Consider the following 23,038-nt stretch of genomic DNA (forward strand, 5'->3'; position numbering starts at 1 on the left):
ACCACTGGCTAGTAAATGAGCGAGGAGCCTGCACCATAACCCCAAACACCTCCAACAGGAGAATTCATTCTTCCCTAAATCCATACCTGTACTGTCTTTTCTACCAAAAACAAAACCAAAAAAGGAATTATTTTGCCTTAGAGACACTGTATTAGAGTTAGGGTATTTCTAGCTGACTTACGAACCATTCGATGTAGTCGTAACCAAAGTTCTACAAAAAGTATATCCATTAGCAGGAATAGTGCTTGGTATTTTAAGGGAAAAAAGGTCCTTCACTAAGCCTATCCATCATCATTCCAACATGCCACGCCTGCTTTGTCCATGAACAGCAGAGAAGAGATGCACCACTGGACACATTAAAAGAAAGAAATGTAGAAAGCAAAGGGTCACACTTCAATTTTAATGCTGAGCAGCACTGTGTGTTTGCAATAATGTAAATGTTGCTTGATGGATTATTTTAGGATTAAAACTGGAATCAGTGTCACCTGATGCTATTTTTTCATTTATTCTGATGTAGAATTCACTTAGTGTTTAAAAACTCACTGTAGTGTAAAAATAAAAAAACAAAACAAAAAACAACCACCCACATCAGCTATAAAAAGCAAGGTTTTTTTCCATTCAAAATTTAACATAAGAGGGGAGCAAAAACACAGATTGACTCCATTCATAGCGCTGTGTTCTATTTTGATATCCATACTTTAAAAGGGCCAGAGTCAAGTTGAATGGGAATAAAATGTGTTTGTGGGAAAACAAAAGGCATCATGCTATGAACATGAAGGATTCATGGATTTCTAAGACAGCAAATAGGTAAAATTATCCCAGTGTCTCCCTGAGCTTAACTCATTACTCATTGTTCTCACTCCCCGTGGGTTTGTAACTGATTGTCATCCCCACCAGATTATAAACTCCGGGGGTTCAAGAACCCTGTCTGTCCTGCCCACCTGTGTAGCCACGACACCTATCGGAGCGTCTGACGACGAGCAGGAACTTTCTAGTGTCTCATTAATGACCACGTGAGTAAAGCAGACACCTGACGGCGTGTGACTGGAATTAACGACGATGTAGATTTTGACTCAGTAAGAGGCTGAGCAGTTTCCCCCAGTCAGAGCCACCTGGAGTTGGGGACGGCGGCCGGCGTGTTGTAGGAAGCAGTTTCCCCCAGTCAGAGCCACTTGGAGTTGGGGACGGCGGCCGGCGTGTTGTAGGAGAGACGAGATCACACCTAGGCACGGGCACAGCAGCCAGTACGCAACTCTGGGGTCCGTACTGGGGCTTTACGATCTTCAAGAGGCTGGCTACCTCTGAGGCTCTATGACCATAACACAGACCCTTCCCCAGTTTGGATCAGAACTTAAACTAAAATCATTCAGACTCTTCTCTGGGGTTGGAATTACACAGACAACTTTTTGAACCAAAGATGGTCAACTCTCAACTGCCCTTTTTTTTTTTTTTTTGGCTGTACATTTATCCTACTTTAGCTGAATCAAAGGAAAAACTGCTTTACTATCAACTATTTTACTTTTTCTATTTACCATGCTTCCTTTCAAAAGGTGTGGACCCGTTCTGCGTGGAGCCCTGGGTGTTACATGCAAACAGTGAATCATGGAACACTACTTCAGAAACTAATGTTGCAATGTATGGTGACTAACATAACATAAAAAAAAGAAACAATGGTAAAAGTTAAAAAAATAAAATAATAAAAGAAAAAAAAAGGTGTGGACCCGAGGGTTGACTTAATCGATCCACGGTGGTGTTCCTTACAGAAGAAAGCTTTACTGTGTTGGCTGTAGGGTAGGAACACAGCGCACCACCGAGAATTGGTGAAGTTCACCCTCACACCACCGCATTTAATCACAGAAGATATCTTCATACCTCATGAAACCAGTGTCTGCTTTTAATTGCAGGGTGGTTTAGGCTACTTACCACAAAAGAATAATAAATCTTGAATCCAGGTTTAGCCACAAAGTAGTCATCAGACTTGAATGTTATTTTAATTTGGTTCGTTCTTGATGTTATCCTTGGAGGAACTTCCTTGTGCCCACACCAGCGTCCTCTAATTATGGTACTGGTTTCAGATACATCTTCAACTTCCACAAAATCATACCTAGTTTCAATTTGACATAAATAAATGTGTTTTGATTACAGTAGACTTTGAAATTCATACTTCTACTCAGAAATTAAAACTAACATTTGTGACTTCTCATGACCTACTAACTAAAATGAAAATTAAAGCCCGCTGAAATTTTGAAAGGAAACCTAGTTTTTTGGATTAAGTTTTTCAAATTCAAACTTCAATAATCTGAAAGAGCCCTGTGCACATTTAGCCACGAGTATTCCCAAATCATCAGTAATTAAAATGGGCCACCTTCTGAGCATAAGGCTTGTAAGGGTTTCCTAGGAGAACTAGTAGCTACAATCTATTGTCATCTATTGTCCTATTTTTGGAGATATAGCTCTAATTATATGTCCAAATATTTACTGTATAAAGTTTTTCAAACAAATTCCCACTTTGAATTAATTCACCACATTCAGTGCTTCCTTAAGAAAGGACCTGTATCTACACAGCATATGGAATCAGCATCACATTATATCATCCCATTATAGAAAATACATGGTAAAATAAAATAAATCAATATTTTCTCTTTTTGGAAACTGTCTTTTGGAAGTATCATATCATAAAATAGGACAGTTTTCATAGTAAAAAGCATTATGACTTTGGGGAGGGATGTGCCCTAACCATTCCTGGAAATATTTCGGATGCTTAAACCAGTGTGTAAATATGCTGAAGACCATAGTTTCAGCTCTGACTTTGGGCAGAGAAACACAGAATGCCAAGGTTAAGGACAGGGGACAGTCCCTCTCTGAGTGTCCCATATAACCTTTCCGTCACACAGTAGAGCATCTTCAGTGACAGCGTACACCTTCTAGGGATCATCTCTCTTACTTTCAGACACCCCAAATCTTGGGACAGTCTCCTTGGTGAGCTGAACTACCTGACCTTCAGTTCTGGGCATCAGTCTCTGCCTCTCCCCAAATGACACGGGATGCTAAAGTCACAATGCAGAGGATGAGCACTTAGGGTGAGGAGCGGCTGCAAGCTCAACGCACCGGGGATTTTCTGTCGCGACTGCCAAAAGGAATCAGCGTGAGAAACATCACAGGTGAATGTGAAGGGAATCCACCACACAGCTCTTACCGAATCGGGGAGGGTAATCTCAGGAGTGGGTGAACTCATCACACACTACCCAACTTATCACCCACCCAACTTATCCAATGTCCGTATCATGACTACCTTTCACTGAAGTGACTCACGAGTCCCTTAATTCCTTTGCCTCAGTTTCCTTATGAGCAAAATAAGAGGTTTATACAAACTTACTAGCTGGATATCTCTAGGGTGTGGTGTATATTAATTAGTTAATGTTTTTATGGTGCTTGAAAGGTGAAAAGCACTCACAAAGAATCATTATTCAAGCAATAAAATATTACAGTGTAAACATCAAGGAGGCTTTGGAACAGATGGTAGGAAATCAATTGCATTTTATTTTATATACAATATGCGGTAAATCATAGTTACTGCACAAAGCATGAGTATACTTGAAACTGTTAATAACACCATAGGTTACTTTCATTTTTTTTTTTTTTTTTTTTTTGGAAAACACAACATCAGTGTAATTTTTACTCTGGATGAAGTCAAGAGAGCATCACATTAATTCGCCGGGAGGGTCTGAGGCTCTGATGTGTCTCCTTCCTGCATTCCTCTCCCCTTTCCCACATCATACTTCTCTACCTGCCTCCGTAAATTTGGGGAAGCAACTGGATTTTGATGAAGGGCCCCGAAAGGAAACCACCCTAGCATCTTCTATTTTCAAGGCCGGGGTGCTGAAAGAGCTCTCTCCCTACCAGGATCAAAATCCCAGCTCAGCAGCAGAGACCCGCCTTCCCGTCTGGGTCATCATCACCTCCTAGTCTCCAAAAAAAAAAAAAAAAAAAAGTCTCCCACCATCTCTTTTTCCAGCACAGAAAATGAGTTCTCCCTTTCAATGTTGAAACATGAGATCTGCTTGAGTTTGTTCTCTTTGTAAATATTAACGGGCTCTTCTGCCTGTATTTGTGTCTGATTTCTGGCATGCATTACCCTCTGTGGTCCTAGAAAGTAATCGTCACTGCTGTTATTCTTGCAAACAACAGCCACGTAATAAAAGCTGTCAGCATAATAAACATGCAACAAAGGACGGCCAGATTTGAGGCACCCTCTTTCTCTGAGCCAAAGGGAAATAACGCTGCCGAAAGGATTTAGCCGTGGGGCAGGGCGTCGGCAACGGAGAAGGAGTGCGTGCGGTGAGGTACCGGGAGGAATCACACCCTCCCCGGCCTAGTGTGTGCTAATTAGGTGAATATGGTGCTGGGCGCAGACCATTCAAGGAACAGCCAGGACTTTCTCTGATAAATACGCTTGGAAGGGAGAAGATTCTCAGGCACGGTTTTTGTCGACCGCTGACCCAGGAAGGACCGGAAACAGACGGTGTGCGGGGCTCCCAGAGCCTGGGGCTGACAGCTGTGAGGCCTGAGGTTTCAGGGTGCAGCCAGGATCCGGGCCTCGCCATCACCCTCCCCCAGCGTGCGGGGGGCGATCAGGACCATGCACCCGGGACGGCTGCCTGGCTGAGCTCCCGGGAGCCGGGAGCAGGCTTGCACCAGAGCCACCGACGTGGCTGTGGGTGATGTGGGACACTGGATGCGTCTACCTGCTCACAAAGGCCGCTCGGGGCCTGGCTGGAGCGGGGCCTCCGGGGGGGCCCCCTTCTCTGGCAGTTGTGGGCCTGCATTTCCGGGAGAGGCACCAGGTAAGCAGGCCCTCTGCAGAGGCCGTGGGCACTCCAGCGTGTTCCATCCGCCAGGACGGACAGACACAAAGGCTTTTTGGGAAAAGGAGGGGGGCCGACGCGCCTCAGGTAGGTCCTCGGGGCCTCCCCCCAGGGAAGTCTGGTGTGATGCCTTAAATCCAGCTCTTCTTCACCTGGGAAGTGTGCCCCTGAAAGGGATTCTCCCCACTTACCTACAGATATCATTTTCGGCCTCCTCCAGGCCAAACTGGTGGTCGAAGGCAAGCTGTATTCTGGTTTTCTCCTGCGATTGGAGCTGCCAGGTCAGGAGCAGGTTCCTGGGGTAGCTGTTGGGGAAGCGAGGGCTCTGCACGTGGCCGTGTCCTGTCACCTGGATGGTCTCGTGTCTTCGGTACAAGTCTGTGAGGTGATTGCTCTCTGTTAGTAGTCACAACTGGTAGAAATTAGTATGTTGCTCCAATTACAAGAAAGCAAACAAAGAACAGTTTAAAAACATCTCATGTTAAAGCACGTCTCTTGAGTTTTGTCTAACAGCAGAAGGCCAGACGGCAGCCTTCCGGCTAAACAAGCAACATCCACATTCCTTCTACGACCCCCCACCTCCCCGGCCGCTGCAGACCCACACTACCTGCGAAACATTTGGTACTTGGAGAGCTCCTTTAACATAATTTGTGACAAGGAAAATGAACAGTTATCTCGGAACTCGGGTTCATTCAGATCAATATGAAAATAAATAATTTCAAATAGTTCCTCCTTCCATGTAATAAAAAATTTTTTTTCTTTCTTTTTCTCTTTACCCTGACAGCATCACGGCATAGCTTCAGTGGTGAGCACAGGTCGGACTCAATAAGTATTGTTGCATGAATGGACAAGTGAACGAAACACATAAAAGAATCTCACGGGGCTTAGTGACCACTTATTTGTAATTCAAACATTTGCCGGTGGTTTCTCCATCATAAAAATCATTATTTCTTTGCCTTCGTTTTTGGTGACTTAAAGGCCCGATTCTGTTTTTGTTTGTTTGTTTGTTCGAGAGAGAGCACGAGAAGGGGGAGGGGCAGAGGGAGGAGGAGCTGACTCCAAGCTGAGCAAGGAGCCAGACGTGGGGCTTGATCCCAGGACCCTGGGATCATGACCGGAGCCGAAGGCAGATGACTGGGCCACCCAGGCGCTCTTAAAGGCCTGATTCTTACTCTATTTTCTGTGTGTTGTATCATAAAGAACTTGTCCGGTCTTTGTCCTGGGTTCCCTAACAGGGAACCGCTCTCCCCTGAGAATTTTCCAGGTGGGTGAAGGGTCTTTGTTATTCATGGTGGGCCCTGGGGACCCCACCTGAGTTTACACTAATGAAGTGATTAGCCAACCAACGTGAGCCGTGGGCCCCTAAACAGTTCCAGGACGGTGGCTGGCTATCGAGTAAGACCAACCCTGTGGTTACAGGGTTAGAGCTTGGAGCCCTGACATCAGCCTGACCTCCCCATCTCCCTGGAGGAAAGGGGCACTGGGGGCTGGGTCCAGTTGTACCGTCGGTGATCCTATCAGTCACACCTGCAGAATGAAAGCCCGATAGAAACCCTGGTCCCAGAGGCTTGGGCCAACTTTCTGGCCGGTGTACACACGGATGTGCTAGGAGGTGACGCGTCCTGAGGACGTGAAAGCTTCATGCTTGGGACCCTCCCAGACCTCATCCCAGCTGTCTCTTCATCTGGCTGGTCCTGATTTGTACCCTGCACAAACTTAACAGTAAAACTATAATTGTAACGATAGCGCTTTCTTGAGGCGTTACGTCGGCCTCGCAAATTATCAAACCCGATGGGTTTATGTGAGGCCCTGAATCTACAGCCAGTTGGTAAGAAGTATGGGTTGACTGGTACCCCCTCCCAATCTGCGGCTGGTGTCTGAAGTGTGGTCTCGAAGGCGTTGTGCCCTTCCCCTGTGAACTCTGACCTCACTCTGGGTAGGTCTGTTGTTATATCTTTCCCAATATCCAGAGCTCTTTGCATTTTAGATTTTGGCTGTTCATACCCTGCCATTAGTGGACCTCCTACCACAGCCTATTTGCGTTCTCCCGCAGAGAGTTTACTTTGAGGCCGTCTAATTCAGCGAGCCTGGTCAGGGAGGCTTAAATTGCTGGTGGAAACCCCTGGAAGGTGGGGTTGCCCAGGGTGGCTGGCAAAGTGTCCCCAATAACAGAGGAAGGGAGAGGGAAGAAGCAAGTGACATGCGAAGGCTTCTCTCCCTTTCACAAATGTTCCTGTGCGGACAGGAATTACAAAATATATATATGTAGTTTTTACTTGTTCAGTGTTCAGCGTGTTGCGCTTGCCCAGTTCGCTTCTGCAGGGGAGAGTGCTGGAGGACCACGGGGGCTGGCAGGAGCTCTTCTCTGGACACCAGGACATGAGTGACAGCTCTGGGGCTGTGGCCACCTCCAGTGAGCTCAGTCACGCACGGCCTCCCGGGCGCCAACAGACAACGTCTCCCGGCTGACCCTTCCCTGCCCTCCTCCCCAGACCTTATGCTAAAAATGCAGCCATGAGAATTACCTGTCTGCTCATTTGGTCACAGGGGGCTTATAGGAAACGAGTGAGGGCTGTTTGTTAGGAAGAGAGATATGAACAATCAGCCAATCAATAATCATTTATTAAGTACAGACTGTAAACACAATGTTTTGCAGTGTTTTCAAAGGTAAAAGTTTTGCCTTTACAATTGGTGCCATATTTCCTTGAGTACAATTATTTGCTTAATATTTCTCTAAATTAAATTTTTTTAGAGAGAGAGAGCATGCCTGCACGCGCAAGTGGGTGGGAGGGAGGGACAGAGGAGAGGGAGAGACAGAATCCCAAGCAGACTCCCTGCTGAGCGGAGCCCAAGGCGGGGCTCCACCTCAGGACCCCGAGATCAAGAAATCAAGAGCTGAAATCAAGAGTCAGATGCTTAACTGACGGAGCCACCCAAGAGCCCCTCTAAATTAGTATTTTTAATACTAATGTATTAAAGCAAATGTATTGTAAAATAAAACTTTGTATCAATGTAAATAGCAACTAGATAACCACTTGCCATGAATAGAAGGTACCCGTAAATCTAAATATATAACTATTACATTTAAAAATATGCATCTGAGGGGTTCACATTGCTCATTCATCAAATAAGGAGTCTGAGCGGCTTGTTTTCCATCTGGTCTCCTTTGGGGATAGTATTCAGCGGTTGTGTGTTTTTGGGATTCCAGATGCTATGTTACGTTTGGCTCTAATTTCAGAGTGCTTCAAGAATAGTCCCTGCGGCTGTGGACCTGAGAAACACAGCGGCCGCACACCTCACACGCGTTTGTAAGCCACGCACAAGGAACGGGAAGCACTGGGTGTAAGGCCCTGGCTGCTCGAGGCCGGGAGAGATACAGGGCTACGGTGAATACAAGGCGGTGCATGGGATTCTGCGAAGGCATCTGCAAAACACCAGATCGGAGCGGAGTCCAAGCGGGCCCAAGTGGGACACGGGCAGGTGGGGGGACCTGCAGCTTTAAAGGTAAGTGACAGACACTGCTGAGAGCCAGACAGAAGCACCTGCACTCGAAAGAAGTGGACACAGGAAGGCTCTGCAAAGGGCCAAGTCTTGGGGGCGCTGAAGAAGATGAACGGGGAAGAGCACCTGCTGGGGGAACATCTCCTAGGTTCTGACCTAGAAGGGTGGGGAACAGCGAGGCCGCGTCCGGGGAATAAACCAAGCAGAACTTGCAGTTAAAGAAAGGAATGCAAAGGGCTGAGTCAGAGGTAGCAGCCACCGGCTGATCCCAAGGCCTGAGCGCCGTGTGGTGACGCTGCAACCCTGGGAGCTGAGTTTCGATGTGGTGAGAAGGAGTTCCAGGGCAAGCCTCAGCAGGCTTCTGGGGACAGGACCTAGACCTGCGCTGGGACAACAGCAGAGGTATGCGAGGGTCGGGAGGGCAAACAGGAGCCTTGGGAACACAGCCCTCCCAGGACCTGGGCTCTGGCACGCATGCCTGGGGAAATCAGGAACAGGGCCCACAGCAGTGCGGGTCTACACCTCCTGCCCAGGAAAGGGGCAGGTGCAAAAACTCAGCGGTCAGTACTGTCCAATGCAGGAGCAAGACCAAGGGACAATGCACCGAGAAAAGACCACAGAACTTGGCCGTGGCCAAGTCCATGACGCGGTGTACAGAGTTCTTCTGCAAGAAAGGGACTTCTTTTTCACTAGAACATCATTAAAGGCTATACTGTCTTCAAAGTACTAACTCAGGTTATACATGAAATGCCTATTTTATATAGATAGATAGATAGATTTTATGTATTTATTTGAGAGAGAGAGAGTGAGAGAGAGAGAGAAAGAGCACGAATGAGGGGCAGAGGGAGAAGCAGGCTCCCCGCGGAGCAGGGAGCAGATGCGGGGCTCGAGCCCAGGACCCCGGGATCATGACCGGAGCCGAAGGCAGACACTCAACGAACTGAGCCGCCCAGGCGCCCCGAAATGCCTATTGTATTTTTAAGGAAGTTCTGGTGGGGGTGGAGTGGGAGGCTTTCCTTCTTACATAGTTTAGGTAAGACAAAACTGTATCGAACTCTAACCTGAAGGCAAAAAAAAAAAAAAATTTTTTTTTCTCACGTTTTGTGATTTATTTTCCCTTAAAAATCAAAATCCTGCCAAAATACACACATACACAAATATGAATACCAGCAATCCCTTGGCTAGGGCACATTTTGTGCCAGGCATTACTCCAAGCACTTTGCATGTTTCCTTTAGAGGATAAACTCTTTCCATACAGGACCGTGTGTGTTCGCGTGAGCTCTATAACAACCCGCCAAGATAGATATTCTTATTACCACTCTGCAGAGGAAGAATCTCAGGCACAGAGAGGTCAAATAATTTATTTAAAGTCACAGAGCTGGTAAAGGGTGGGGTCAGAAGAAAAAGCCAGCAATCTGGTCCCAGGCTTGATTCTTTTAACCCCTATGCCATAGAAGGTGTTCTTCCTTCTCGGTCTGAAATGTGTTAGAGGCAAGTTTATCTTATTTATTTATTTAATCTTTTTTTTTTTTTAGACTTCAAATCAATTAATTACCATACAGTGTATTATTAGTTTCAGAGGTAGAGTTTAGTGATTCATCAGAGGCAAGTTTAGATTCTTTGCTATCTGTAATCCACTTTGACTTCTGAGTCACACTGTTTACATATAATTTATAACTTCGTGCGGACTCAGGGCTATTCTTAGCAGAAGAGTTAATAATGAATTACAGTACAGACAGCAACATATCAGGCTTAACCTGGGATTACTACCAAGTATTATATATAAAGTCACACTTGCGAATGAAATCATTCACTTTGGTGTCCAATAGCAGCTAACATTTATGGAGTAATTATGATGTGCCAGGCACTCCAGTAAGTTTAAATATGCTACTTCACTGAATCTTCACCAGAACCCTGTATGATTAGGAAATATCCCCTACTTCACAAAGGAAGCTCAGAGCATTTAAGGAGCCTGGGTCCTCAGGGCACAAAGCTAGTGGTGGGTCCGCGATTTGACCCCAGGCAGTCCGTCTTCAGAGCATTGTCCTAGCTGCTAAACTACAAAACTATGAAATATGTCATTTTTCATAAAGAATTTTTTCCTTTTTTAAAATTTAAATTCAATTAATTAACATACAGTGTATCATTAGTTTCAGAGGTGGCGGTCAGTGCTTCATCAGTCTCACATCACACCCAGTGCTCATCACATCTCTGCCCCCCTTCATGCCCATCCCCCAGTGACCCCAACCCCCCACCCACCTCCCCCTCCAGCAGCCCTCCGTTGGTTTCCTAGAGTTAAGAGTCTCTCATGGTTTGTCTCCTTCTCTGATTTCATCTTGTTTTATTTTTCTCTCCCTTCCCCGTGCTCCTCTGTTTTGTTTCTTAAATTCCACATATGAGTGAGATTATATGATAACTGTCTTCCTCTGATGGACTTATTTCACTCAGCGCCATACCCTATGTATGTTTATATGTCAAGAATATAAGTTCTTATTTTACATTCTAATTCAGAAAGAAGTTCACATCCTCATAAACTCTGAGTTATGCATTTGATCTTATTTTTAAAGCCAATTAAAATAAAAAAAAAAAACAAAAAACAAAAACAAAGCCAAATATTTTATTTGTCTATTTTGTCCCGAACCCTTTAAACAAACTTAGCTCATCCAACCCAGGATCAAAGGAGCTCATGGAGAGTCATTGTAGGCCCCATCACTCACCTCTGGCATTCATCTAGAACAGCGGTTCTCCAGGTGTCTCTCAAATCAGACTCATTAACATCACCTGGGAACTTACCAGAAATGCAGATTACTGGGCCCCATCCCAGACCTACTGAAGCAGAAAAGCTGGGGGTGGAGACCAGCACTGTTTGTTTTAATAGACCCTCCAGATAATTCTACTGCTGCCTAGATTGAGAACCGTCCACCTGGCTGACCACCTCCATCATCTTGCTTGCTATTCCTGACTTACTGGTTCCTTCACCTCCTTGCTGTGACCCTGCACCTCAAGCTCAATTTTTCATCTTGCCTCTCCAGCTCATGGCCTGTCTCGGGCTCACTTTCCTGTCTGTGACCTTGGAACCTCTTCCAATTCATCCTCTCTGGTGCACAGGGACCCGACCGTGAGAGGCTACCTGTCTTACCGATTTTGACACAGAGCACCTGGGTGTCCCCCCTTCATCCAGCTTCCTCCGTGTCGTGGAACAGAGACATCCCTGGTTCCAACAGATACATGAGATAATCCATCGTCCCATAACATAATGTTTAAGAGGGAATGGAATCACGAATAATAGCAATACTTTTATTTCTTCTCAGATCATATTACCTATGACAACATAAAGTGCAAAGCCCAGATGCTGAGTGGTTAAATAGGATTAAAATACTTGATCCACAGGAACAATCAATGATATAATTACAGACTGCGCCACCTCACACAAATGCAGCGGGACAGGACAGGCATATACATTTGCCCCACTGTCCCCATAAGACATCCAGGAGCCAGCAGCATGACTGATGGTCACAAAAGCAAAGAATGGTCACCAGAGGAAGAAAATTCCTAACGTGCAAGGGCATATATTACAAAATTTCATTTGCAAAATGGCTGTGCCATAATTATACAATATATTATAGAAACAACGTTTGCCCAGACTACACTTGAATGATATATAAACCGAGAAGCCCCACTTCTGCTGCTAAACAACCACAATAAGACTACTTAATTTTTGTAGGGAGCAATACAGATAAGAATCCAATTTTGCAAGTCCATCATCCATATAAGTTTATGTAACAAAAAAGGAGGTAGTAAATATCATTGCTGTCATTCTGTTTTCTTCTTTTAAATTAAATTTTGTTTTGTTACTTCAACAGGTAATGAAACCAACCCAGAGAAGCTGAAGTGATTTGTTGCAAGCCAGAGGAACGGAAGCCGGTGTGGGTAAGAGTCTTCAATTCAGCTTTGCCATGTTCTGGTCCCGGTGGCTTTCCGCCACAACACACAACAGCATTAGACCCACTATGTCACCCTTCTGGCTTCTGTTTCTTAAACTGATACTTCAGGGCGCTGCCATCACGTGGCACTCAAGCGTCTGTGCAGGTCCAAGGGACATGACAGCCCCCCGATTTTCTTGTAAGGGGATGGAGCTGCCAGTGGGTTGACCATGACGTAGTGGCCAAGGGTGAGACAAAGATAGGACAATGGAATCCGAAATCCCACATCTTCAATGGGGTAGACGCCTTTCCATCTAACAATGATTTCATACATAGTTGTATTCTGTCGTCTAAAATAAGAGTGTAAATGGGTCACTTGAACAAGCTGTTCAAACACACATTTAGGACAATCTTTACTTCCTATAAACTAGAAGAGTACCCCGGGCACACCGCTAGTTACTTCGCACATAGATTTGCACTGAACACATTATGGAATAATTTCAATAAATCTTTTAATGTGAGAACAATGTATTCTATGTTTAGCGCTTTTTAAAGCTCAAGTGAGGCTGGTTAGGTACAGGAGATAAAAACTGAAGATATTCAAAGGTGCTTCATTATTTCTTTAAAGTCTCACAGGAAAGTAAAAAGAAAAAGTCATATGCAGAATATTATATTCCTTGAGGAAAAGGACTATGCCTTGTAACTCCAGCACCTTGCTGGTCTGGGCAAATAGAGACCCCGAGAATATATCTGTTAAATATACTGAATGGATGGTTACTGCAAATATGCATACTCAGAGTTCTTCTTAAAACCTGAAAGTATCTTGAAGACAACAACAAAAGGCAGCTTTATCAGAAATAAAGTTGAAACATGCCCAAATATTTTATTTCTTTTTTAAAAAAATATTTATTATTTTTTTTGAGAGAGAGAGAAATTGGGGTGGGGGAGAACAGAAGCAGAGGGAAAGAGAAAATCCTAAGCAGACTCCCTGCTGAGCACGGAGTCCAACATCGACATCGGGTTGGGTCTCATGACCTGAGATCACGACCTGAGCTAAACCAAGGGTCAGACACTCAACCGACTGAGCCACCCAGGCACCTGGCAAATATTTTCTTTTTTTTTTTTTTCGATTTTGATGTAGCCAGTGGGTCTGACATTGTGTGTGTGTGGGGGGGGTACATTTGGCATCAACATTAAAGGATTATTTTGGGGAGAATTCCACTGAAATGGTCCTTCCTCCTATTCTGTACTATTTCCATCAAAATCTGTTACCACCAGGTTCACGACAGCTACACTGGGAAAACCCAGGGCCAAGAAAGAAAAGAGCAATGCTGGAATCAAAGCAGGGCAGTTTGCTGTTGTGAGTGGGGGCCGTGCTCAGATCTATCAAGCACCATATAGTCAGGTGACTGGGCCCAGAGTGCAAGCCTCTAATTTAGGAGAGAAAAGCTCAGCAAGACTAATCAGGGGTCAGGTCTGTGCCTTGCCTAGTGTGTTATTCTTAGTATTACTACAAAGCTAAGTCAAATTATCCTCGCACCCTCCCTCCATGGCTAACAACACAGTGTAGAAAACCTTCCTAGGATGCAAAATAGTACCTTCATTAGTAAGACGCAGGGCAGTGCATTATTGAAGATGCAAACAAAAAGAGGGGGAGAAGTGGAGAATATAAAAGAGGGTAGGGCAGGGAGTCTCTAATTTTAAAATGAATAGGTCAATTTGTAGAACAGATCCTAAAACACAGGGATGTTTTAGGGATGCAACTGAATTTAATTAGGAGATAATTGATGGGACATTATCTAACTTAAAAAGCACAGGGTTGGAGTCTCACCATGTGAACTACTAAAGGTGAAAATAAGACTTCGTTAAAAATGTTCATTTAAAAATCAGTGTGAGAGCATTTTCAACAATTTTCCCCTCTCCGTGTTTCCCAAGGCACCGAAGCTTGCAATCAATGACCTAAATTCTTCCAGGGACAGCTGGTGGGGCCATCTTCATTAAAGAAATTTTGGATAAAATCTGGCATGTGTTCCTAGTGAACACTAGTCTTCCCAAATCCCGCTGGTTCTCAAACAAGTCACCTGTGCTCATTCTGTTTGTAAGCAACTCAAGAGCAAAGCTGATTAAACATCAGACATTTATTTAGAATTCTCCAGCAGAGATTTTTTCTAAGAACTCCAGTTGTAATAGAAAAACCTTTCTATTTATGAATTCAGGGAGGAGGGAGTTGGTTGTCTGCCAGTTATGTATTATTATTATTTTTAAATCACAGTTCCTTTTGGCACAAACCAAAGTGTTAACGTTTTATAAACAAACTTCTTCAGAGTAACCATTTGGAGAGTAATCACTTGATAATTCCGAGCTCAAAATTATTCTTCTTTAAGAATTTGAGTCTATCAAAGTAGAAAAATAAAAAATACTATAATTTCTTTTTGAACATTTGCCAGAAATAGTCACCAGGAATGTAGTGATGCCCAAAGTACTGGACTGATAGTTACTACTCCTCACCTCACCAGATCTCTTGACGTACAAGGTTTTGTTGTGTTATTGCAGAACACGGAGCAATTACAGGAGCCCGTCCCATCCATGGGACGTACATTCCAAGACCCCTGTGGATGCCTGAAACCACGGAGAGTGCCGAACGCTATGTACACTATGTTTTCTCGATACATGCATACCTCTGATAAAGCTTAATTTATAAATTAGACACAATGAGGGATCAACAACAATAACTAATAGTAACCTACAATTATAACAATATACTGTGATGAGAGTTCTGTCATTGTGGGCTCTCAAAATATCTTACTGTACTCATACTTTTGGTGATGATGTGAGGTGATGAAATGGACTAAGGTGAATGATGTCGGCACTCTGACGTGACATGAGGCTACTCCTGACCTTTCAACTATACATCAGAAGGAGGATCAGCCACTTCCTGACCGCAGATGACCCAGGGTAACTGAATTTGGGGAAAGCAAAATCACAAATATGGGGTGGAGGACTACTGTATACTCTTTCCTTGAAAATAGCTTCTATTTTATAGGTATACTACAAAAACTGATCACAAAATTCCATTAAAATGAAAATTATTTGGGTCTATATTTAGAAAATTAAAGTGAGTGAAAATAAAGATTGCCCAAAAATATCTACACTGCATTTTATCTCATTAGGATAATTCATATTCATTAACTCTCTAATAATTCTCTTTTCTTCTATTGCAGTCTTTTTGTGTTGTGATGTTGTTTACAAGTGAAAGACATGAAAAAAGTGAATCGATAACATTCAGAACTGTGGCAGATGGGAAGGCCAATGCCGAGTGGCATGACAGGAAGTATTACAGAATCAAAGGGAGAGACCTTTTCAATTATACTAACTTACTACCTAGAAAACAAGACAATCATAATGACAAAAAGATCTGCTTTAATCACTGGGAACACAGCTCAGAGATATAGAAAGATAAAAGGCAAAATAGAAGGAAAAGTCATGCCCAGGAAAAACTAGATTTCACCTTTTTCCTAGGAAACACTGATTATGAAAACTAATATTCTCACAAACAGCATCAAGGAAGACAAAAGTATGAACTTCGAGTCTTCACAGACAGTGAGAATTTTCCGAAGTTACTTTATGGGGTAAATTTCAGGAAGAAGTCATCGGTCCAACAAAAGTGCCACAGAATTCGAACAGTGTGGAACAAAGAAGATGATTTTGAAATATCCTCATGATCAAATACTTGAGTCATGTGATGACGACAAAGCATTTTCCCAATCGCATTTGAATAAAGATTCACCAAATCCAAGAGAAAACTAACTGGCTGTTCATATATGGCTTCTAAATTGTGACTTGTATATACCTATCTCCCTATTTGCTATGTACATTATCTCTCATGTAATAGACATGACCACATCATGTGTATCTATAATTATACTTTTTATAGATTGAGTCATTTTTCAATACTGAATGTCATTGAAGTCCCCTTTTTTCACATATTAATATTTCAAAATAGGGAAAGATTGTATGATTACTGTTAAAGGTAACTGTCTAGCTGTTAGGAAATGGAGCAAGTTATGGCAGAGTTTTGTCTGTCTAAATTTAGTCATGCTTAAGAGATAACTATTCATCTGATTTCAAACTCAGCAGGGAGTTGATGAGTTGCCAGAAAAATACATTTGAGTAAGGGACCTTGACCTTTTTTAGAACTTACTTGTCTTCTTAGAGATGGCAAACGGGTTTTATTTGCCCAGTGGGTAAACTTGAATGGTGATGACCTCCTGCAATACTAACTTAGGATTCTGAGCCTGTATCTATTTTAAGTGGGGAAAATGGAAATGAGCAACAATGTCTGTCATGGGCCCAGAAACAACCCTTGTTTGCATCACTCACATTACCACTGACTCATACTCTAGGTCTCCTCGTTACTCCACACTTAGGTTTCTTCTTACCTGTTCAACGAGATGACAAATTGCTAGGTAATGGTATTAATCACAGTGGCTACTTCAACGAATACTTGCTCAATGAATATTTGCTTGGGAGTAACACAGAAATTGGGTGGTTTTCCTGTCTAGGTCAAAGAAATCTCTGGGCAAATTAAATTTGTGTAGCACCTATTTATATGTTCTTCAGAATATCTGTAAATGTTAGATTAAAATAATTTTCACAAAAAGCTAATATTTACTAAATACGTCTCAAGGAAAACAGTCAAGTGCTTAATATTTACTGGTCTGTTTAGAATCCAAGGGAACCTTATGCATTGGTCCTCACTATTACCACACATTCAGAAAATCCCTTCAATGCAGACAAATTTTCTTCGATATTTATTGACTTATTTTAGTTGCATCAACTACTTCTAAATAGTAGACATAAGATTTCTGTAACCAGTTAAGCAGATGGAGGGGGAGAACTGGACAGATAAGCTAATATTCTGGATTTTATCTGCTCCTCACCTCCATGCTTTATACACCCAGTCAATCCAGTGCTGTTCACCACACACAGGCAAGCTCACCTATGGTCCTCAGCATGAAGCACAGTCCCCAGGATTTAGGGGATATTAATTGAGTGTTTGTTACAAGAGTAAATAAATGAACAAATATGGGAATTACATGAGTTGATAGATAATAGAAGAGACTGTCTTTCATCTCAAGTAAGATTACCTGTTTACTCTCTGTAATCTTCATTTTAAAGCAAAAATTTAATAGCAAATGACAGTATCTTTGAGAGGAAAAACTAAGTGAAATGAGACATGGTCGTATATTTGGAGTATATCTATCTATCTGTGATAGAGTCCGACTGTCAAACTAGAAACCTGGAAATACCTTAACACATAGTGTCCTTTAGTGATTACTAAGACACTTGCAATATACCCTTGGCATATGAAACGTACGTCACTGTAAGCTAAGCTCACTCTCTTCTTGGACCACTCCTACGGTCATCTAGAATCACTTTTTCAGATGACATAGAGCAAAGGGTCTGGCCTTTCATAAAGGACAATTCATAGCAGCATTTAATGAGTATTGAGAATGATAATGGTGTGTACATACATTGTTAAAAGGAATCTATCTGTGAACTCATATAGGAATGATCACACTGGAAAATTGGAAGACAACTTGGTAAAATGACTAGTGATATACCAGCATCTGTCTGGCTTCCCTGGGAGTGCATATATTTATAATATATTCTCTTACATGACTAGCAGAAAACAATCTGAAGCTATTTTCTGGGATAAGACCCAAAGTGGTCCATCACTCCTTAAGCATTTACTCAGATCTTAGGGAGCGCCTGCTTGGAATCAGGAGTTACTTTCAGACTGTGTTCTAGGTTTATGTTTTCACCCTAAGTCTGACGCCGCATGGTAGAAAGCGAAAGTTCCAGGTTCTTCTGTTAAAACTGTTTTTGCAAAGGGGAAGAAAAGATAGAACTTTCCATTCCCATCAGCTTAAGGCCTCAAGAATATTGCCATGGATCTGTTGCTCTGAACTCTTATAACGGTATTTTTTATTTCATTCATAAACCATGAGTAATTGCTTTCAGACTTTACTAGATTTTCTTCTGAAACATAATAAAATTCTAACTTTTAAACTGAGCTACAGTGACTAATTCTCTGTGAGATTTCTGCAGAGACCATATGCCATGAGAAGCTGGTGACTGAAAAACTGCTCTGTTTGTTTCTTAGATTGACAGGCTACTGTCTGAAAAAGAAATGCAGATTTTGTTTACTCTCAAGGGGTCCCAGGTGTGAATGAAGCTACACTTTTTTAAAGTTAATCTTAGAAAAAGAGCAGTTTCAGAGGCAAGAACTACTACAGGTCATCTCTTATGATACTTCAAATAAAAAAGACAAGACAACATTGCCTTTGCATCTGGAATATTGTTTTAAAAAGCATTTTAAAGCACCTGTGCACAAAGGAAAATGACATATTTAACATTTTCCTTAAATAAAACAGTCCATTCAAAAGCATAGTTTCCTAACTAGTATATGTCTCTACATTAGACCTAGAGATATATACAGAACAAAATAGGGTTTTGGGAAGTGAGACACCTGAATAAATTTGAAAAGTACCAGTGTATTGGGGCACCTGGGTGGCTCAGTAGGTTAAGACTCTTGATTTCAGCTTAGGTCATGATCTCAGGGTCCTGAGATCACTCAGCAGGGAGTCTGCTTAAGGTTCTGTCTCTCCCTCTCCCTCTGCCCCTCCCCTCCCTGCTCACACACACATGCACACACTCTCTCTAAAATAAATAAAATCTTTAAAAAAGGTACCAGTGTATCAATATGCATTAGACTCTTCAGAATGTCATGTTTCACCAACTTATGATATCATGTACGTTTTGCATGGCCATCCAATTTAGCTATTCACAGAATTTGTTTCTATTTTCACTTTTGGTTAAACACAGGGACCCAAAGACTATGCTCTCATGCACTTAAAGGGCTCACACGGAAACTACTCTGAATACCAGCTGGTTTTTACTATTCATTCCATGCGTGTCCTACAGAGTCCAAAAAATCTCTGTAGAAATACATTCTCTCTCAATTTATCAATTTTTGAAGAGTAGAGAGCTCTCAAGCAATATCTGCTGACAGAATCTTTCTGAAATTCTGCCCATGGGGAGAGGCCCTTTCCTTTATTTGCACAGAGCCACACGTTGTGATCAAGTCATGGATGCCAGAAGTGAATTTAGGTTGCAAGTAAGAGATGAACGAACAAAAAAATGGCTGGACAATAAAGAAAAGGTGTCATCTCGGACTGGAAGTCTGGAGTAGAACATTTTTAGGGTAGGTTCACTCAAGATGTTGAGGTGTCATCACGGGCTCCCACCTCTCTGCTCTGCTAGCTGGGCATGTGGGCTGTTCTCAAAATCTGACAGAGGGTTACAAAAGCTCCAGCTATTTCCTCCTCACAGGGTCAGATGCAGAGGCCAAGAAATGGCTTTCTTCTACATGAATCTCATTTTAAGAAAGCAGAAACCTTTCTGGAACCCTCAAGCCCTCCGGTAGGCAGGCTTTCCCTCAGATGCACACAGCACACTTCCCGGGCCGGGGGAGGCCGAGCCTTTCCTGAAACCCAGGTCCCCTCACCCGGGTTCTGTGAGGAAGAAAAAGAGGTCCAGGGCAGCAAGAGGAGTGGCCACCAATGGTAGTGAGTTCACAACAAGCGTGTCTGTGTTTTTACCAAGGTTTTTAAAAGGCTGCTTGAAATATATGTCTAGCCAAAGTCTCCTGAGTGCACACTCCTTCCACATGGACAGGGCCCCATAACCACTGTGGGAATGAAAAAGTGGATATGACATGGTTCTTACTCTGAACAGGGTGTGTATAAGCTGTCTGGGGTGAAGGGAGGTTGACAGGAAAATCTTTCCTTCTGCAGTTGGCATGCAGTGGCGCTTAAGAAATATCGGTCATATTAGAATTTGGTGAAGGAAAGTTCTCTTTTTCAGCCCCCAGATGTCCCTATGTCCTTAGAACTACTTGTTAACATCTCTTTGGGGGTTTTCCTGTCGAGCATCCAACACACAGAGATAAATGCCAGAGACTCAGATAGGAAGATGTGACCTCTACTCACGGATTTACATGGATTTAATAAGAAATAAAATGTGGAAGTCTTGATATTTTCTCTCACCTGTGGGGTTCTCCGTGGGTCCTGACATGTGTCTCATAAACACTGACGCAGGAGACACTGCCTACATCTTTATCTTTGTACACAGACCAGGATGCTAACTTCTGTGAGGAAGAGCGGACGCCTTCTACGGCGACACCAATGAGAGCCTCCCAGAAGGAAGTGCACCATAGTCATTGTAAGTGTTATTGATGGGATCGTTGGTGTTTGCTAAACAGGCCCTTTTGTAAAGGTGTGTCACTGACATTTATAGCTCCAGAAAAACTTGAAAACTAGTCCAGTGACGACTCCTGTTCTCCTTGGTGAATAACTGTCATACAGAAGGATTTCTTAGTTAAAAAATAATCAAGAGTACCTTATGATGATATATGATAAGTGGGGTTGAGGGTGGAAAATAACACTTCTTGGGTCAGATTTTGTGACAGAAAACTTAATATGTGCTTTTTTATTGACTTTGCCTGAAACACTCCCTCTCTTCCCGTCCTCCATTTTCCAGACCAGAAGCTTCTGGAAAATAAAGACTGGGTCTCATTCACTGTTGTTCCAGAACCCAGTGGGAGATAATAAAAGGCTTTCAATATATACTGGACAAAGGAATGAAATTTAGAATGTTCTCAACACAAGAAAAATCTATGGATAGCCATATAAGGAGGCAGTACAGGCAAGGTTAAGCAATTAGTCCATTGGTTGACTGAGTTGGTTCATTTGTTTTCTTTTCTTTCCTCTTCTTCTCTTCTCTTCTCTTTTCTTTTCAAGTAGGTTCCACACCTAGCATGGAGACCAACGCGGGGCTTGAACTCATGACCCTGGATCAAGACTGGAACTCAGACCAAGAGCTGGACGCTTAACCGAATAAGCCACCCAAGTGCTCCTCATGTGCAGGTTTGAAGACAGGATTCACAAACCCTGCAGCCAAACCCCCAATACGTGCTCCTTCTGGGCTGTGGGGGGGGGTCTGCCCAACTCCCATGACACCCCGTTCTCTGTGAATGGCAATCCAGGGGGTGCCCAGGTGGCTCCCATTCCTCAGGGATGACATACAGACAGCAGTGTCTGTACCAGATCACACGCCTCCCCCCATCCCCCCAGCCCTCACACATCTGTCTGCTCTGCCTCCCTTTTCTGCCCCGTGAATAAATTTGTCCTTGGGTCTCCAATGGGTAGCACCAGATGAGGCCCAGAAATACATAAGAAATAAATGATTTCTTTGCATCTGCTCTTCCTCACAGAAATGATAATGATAATGAAATGATAATGAAAGGAAAACTCTTCCTTGTCATCAACTAAATTCTACCACATTATGACTTGTATCCATTTAACCATAAACCACGAACATTTATTTAGCATTTATTATTTTGTACAAAGTACAATGATGGATGCTATGGGGCATAAATACAAAAAACAAAACAAAACATAAATCCTAACAAAGCAAGGTACAGAGATGGAAAATCAAACACATTTAATCCTGAATGTCAGTTCCAAACACGTATTCGACTTTCCTCAGAGCGGTGTGCTGGGACCTTTTCTAAGACTGCACAGGTGCTCTGGGGAAAGAGCTCCAGGTGTAATTATTATCAATCCTGAGCATGGAGCAGGGATAGATGGTGATACCCCCATGTTCTATCTGCCTCCCCTATTGTGAAAGGGCTAAGATGCACGAGCTTTTAAAAAAAAAGATGCATTTAAATGGAGTGTTTGGTATCACTTGCTAACTCTGTGTCTTTGGGAAAAATCAGGTAATGTAGGAGGCATTTTCTTCACCTGCAAAATAGTGATAACACTGACTTCCCTGTGGGACCGTGAGAAGGGCCCCCACCTCAGAAAAAGTAGAAATACTTTACAAAACCTAAAGCAGACATAGAGGAATGTCACTTGATTAGGCAGACATGCAAAAAAATAACACAGAGGAGTAAATGAACAATGAATTCTCACAGCAAACATTTTAGGAGTTCAGAGAGTGGGGCAGCAGTTTCTTAGCCCGATTTATTGCTTCAGAGAGTAGAAGTAACATATGTAATAAAATGCAGAGATGTAGACATACACTTAATATTTTATATTTGGCTTTCCTTGACTATTTCTAGAAATGTTAGGCCCCGGAGCTATTTCATTAAGTTTTTTCTAATGAGTTTGACATGACTGTGACTGTCGACATAAAACACTGAAAATATAAACCGCATTACGTGTGACCTGATGTTATCCATTCAATGTGCCAAAGACATTACAGATAATTTATTGATGGCTCCTAAGTGAAAATAAAAAATGGAAAAAATGTTCCAATCTAATGAGAATGAGATAATATGAATGCAAAAGCAGGTAAGTATTAATAACTGAAATAATTATTCTATTCTATCACGGCTGTAATTTGATAGGTACCTGTACACATCAGGGAACACAATAAATTGTTTCTCAAGTATGCTGAAAAGGCAATGGAAAACATATTTTTCTATTTAAATCTAAGGAAATGACTATATTTTAAGAGTATAGGGCAGGATATGGTCATATTTTATATTCCATTTTTCCTGGGCCTTTACACAAGTGCCAAGTTTCCTATCTATCCAAGTATTACATTATTCCCTGCATGAACCTGTCCTATTAATGGAACAGTTTCAAATAGGGCTGTGAACACCAATATAAAGATACT

The 23,038-nt window shown here is 42.7% G+C and overlaps 1 protein-coding gene across 3 annotated transcripts in view; it reads right to left on the reverse strand.

Moving 5' to 3' along the window:
* PDGFD (platelet derived growth factor D) overlaps positions 1-23,038 on the reverse strand; it is a 231,372-nt gene that overhangs the window by 66,844 nt on the left and 141,490 nt on the right. For 2 of the 3 annotated variants that reach the window (XM_025893898.2, XM_073903660.1), the window contains 2 exons: positions 5,057-5,243; positions 1,924-2,104 (listed from right to left, as the gene is read on the reverse strand). In XM_025893898.2, coding sequence (XP_025749683.1) covers positions 1,924-2,104; positions 5,057-5,243 — 368 coding nt within the window. Of the gene's footprint in view, positions 1-1,923; positions 2,105-5,056; positions 5,262-23,038 lie in introns of all 3 variants that reach the window. The other variant, XM_025893897.2, reaches the window with a different exon arrangement.

Source organism: Callorhinus ursinus, unplaced genomic scaffold (assembly GCF_003265705.2).
Source record: "Callorhinus ursinus isolate GAN/ISIS: 27379988/994484 unplaced genomic scaffold, GSC_fseal_2.0 scaffold19, whole genome shotgun sequence".
In the NCBI taxonomy this organism is placed as follows: Eukaryota; Metazoa; Chordata; class Mammalia; order Carnivora; family Otariidae; genus Callorhinus; species Callorhinus ursinus.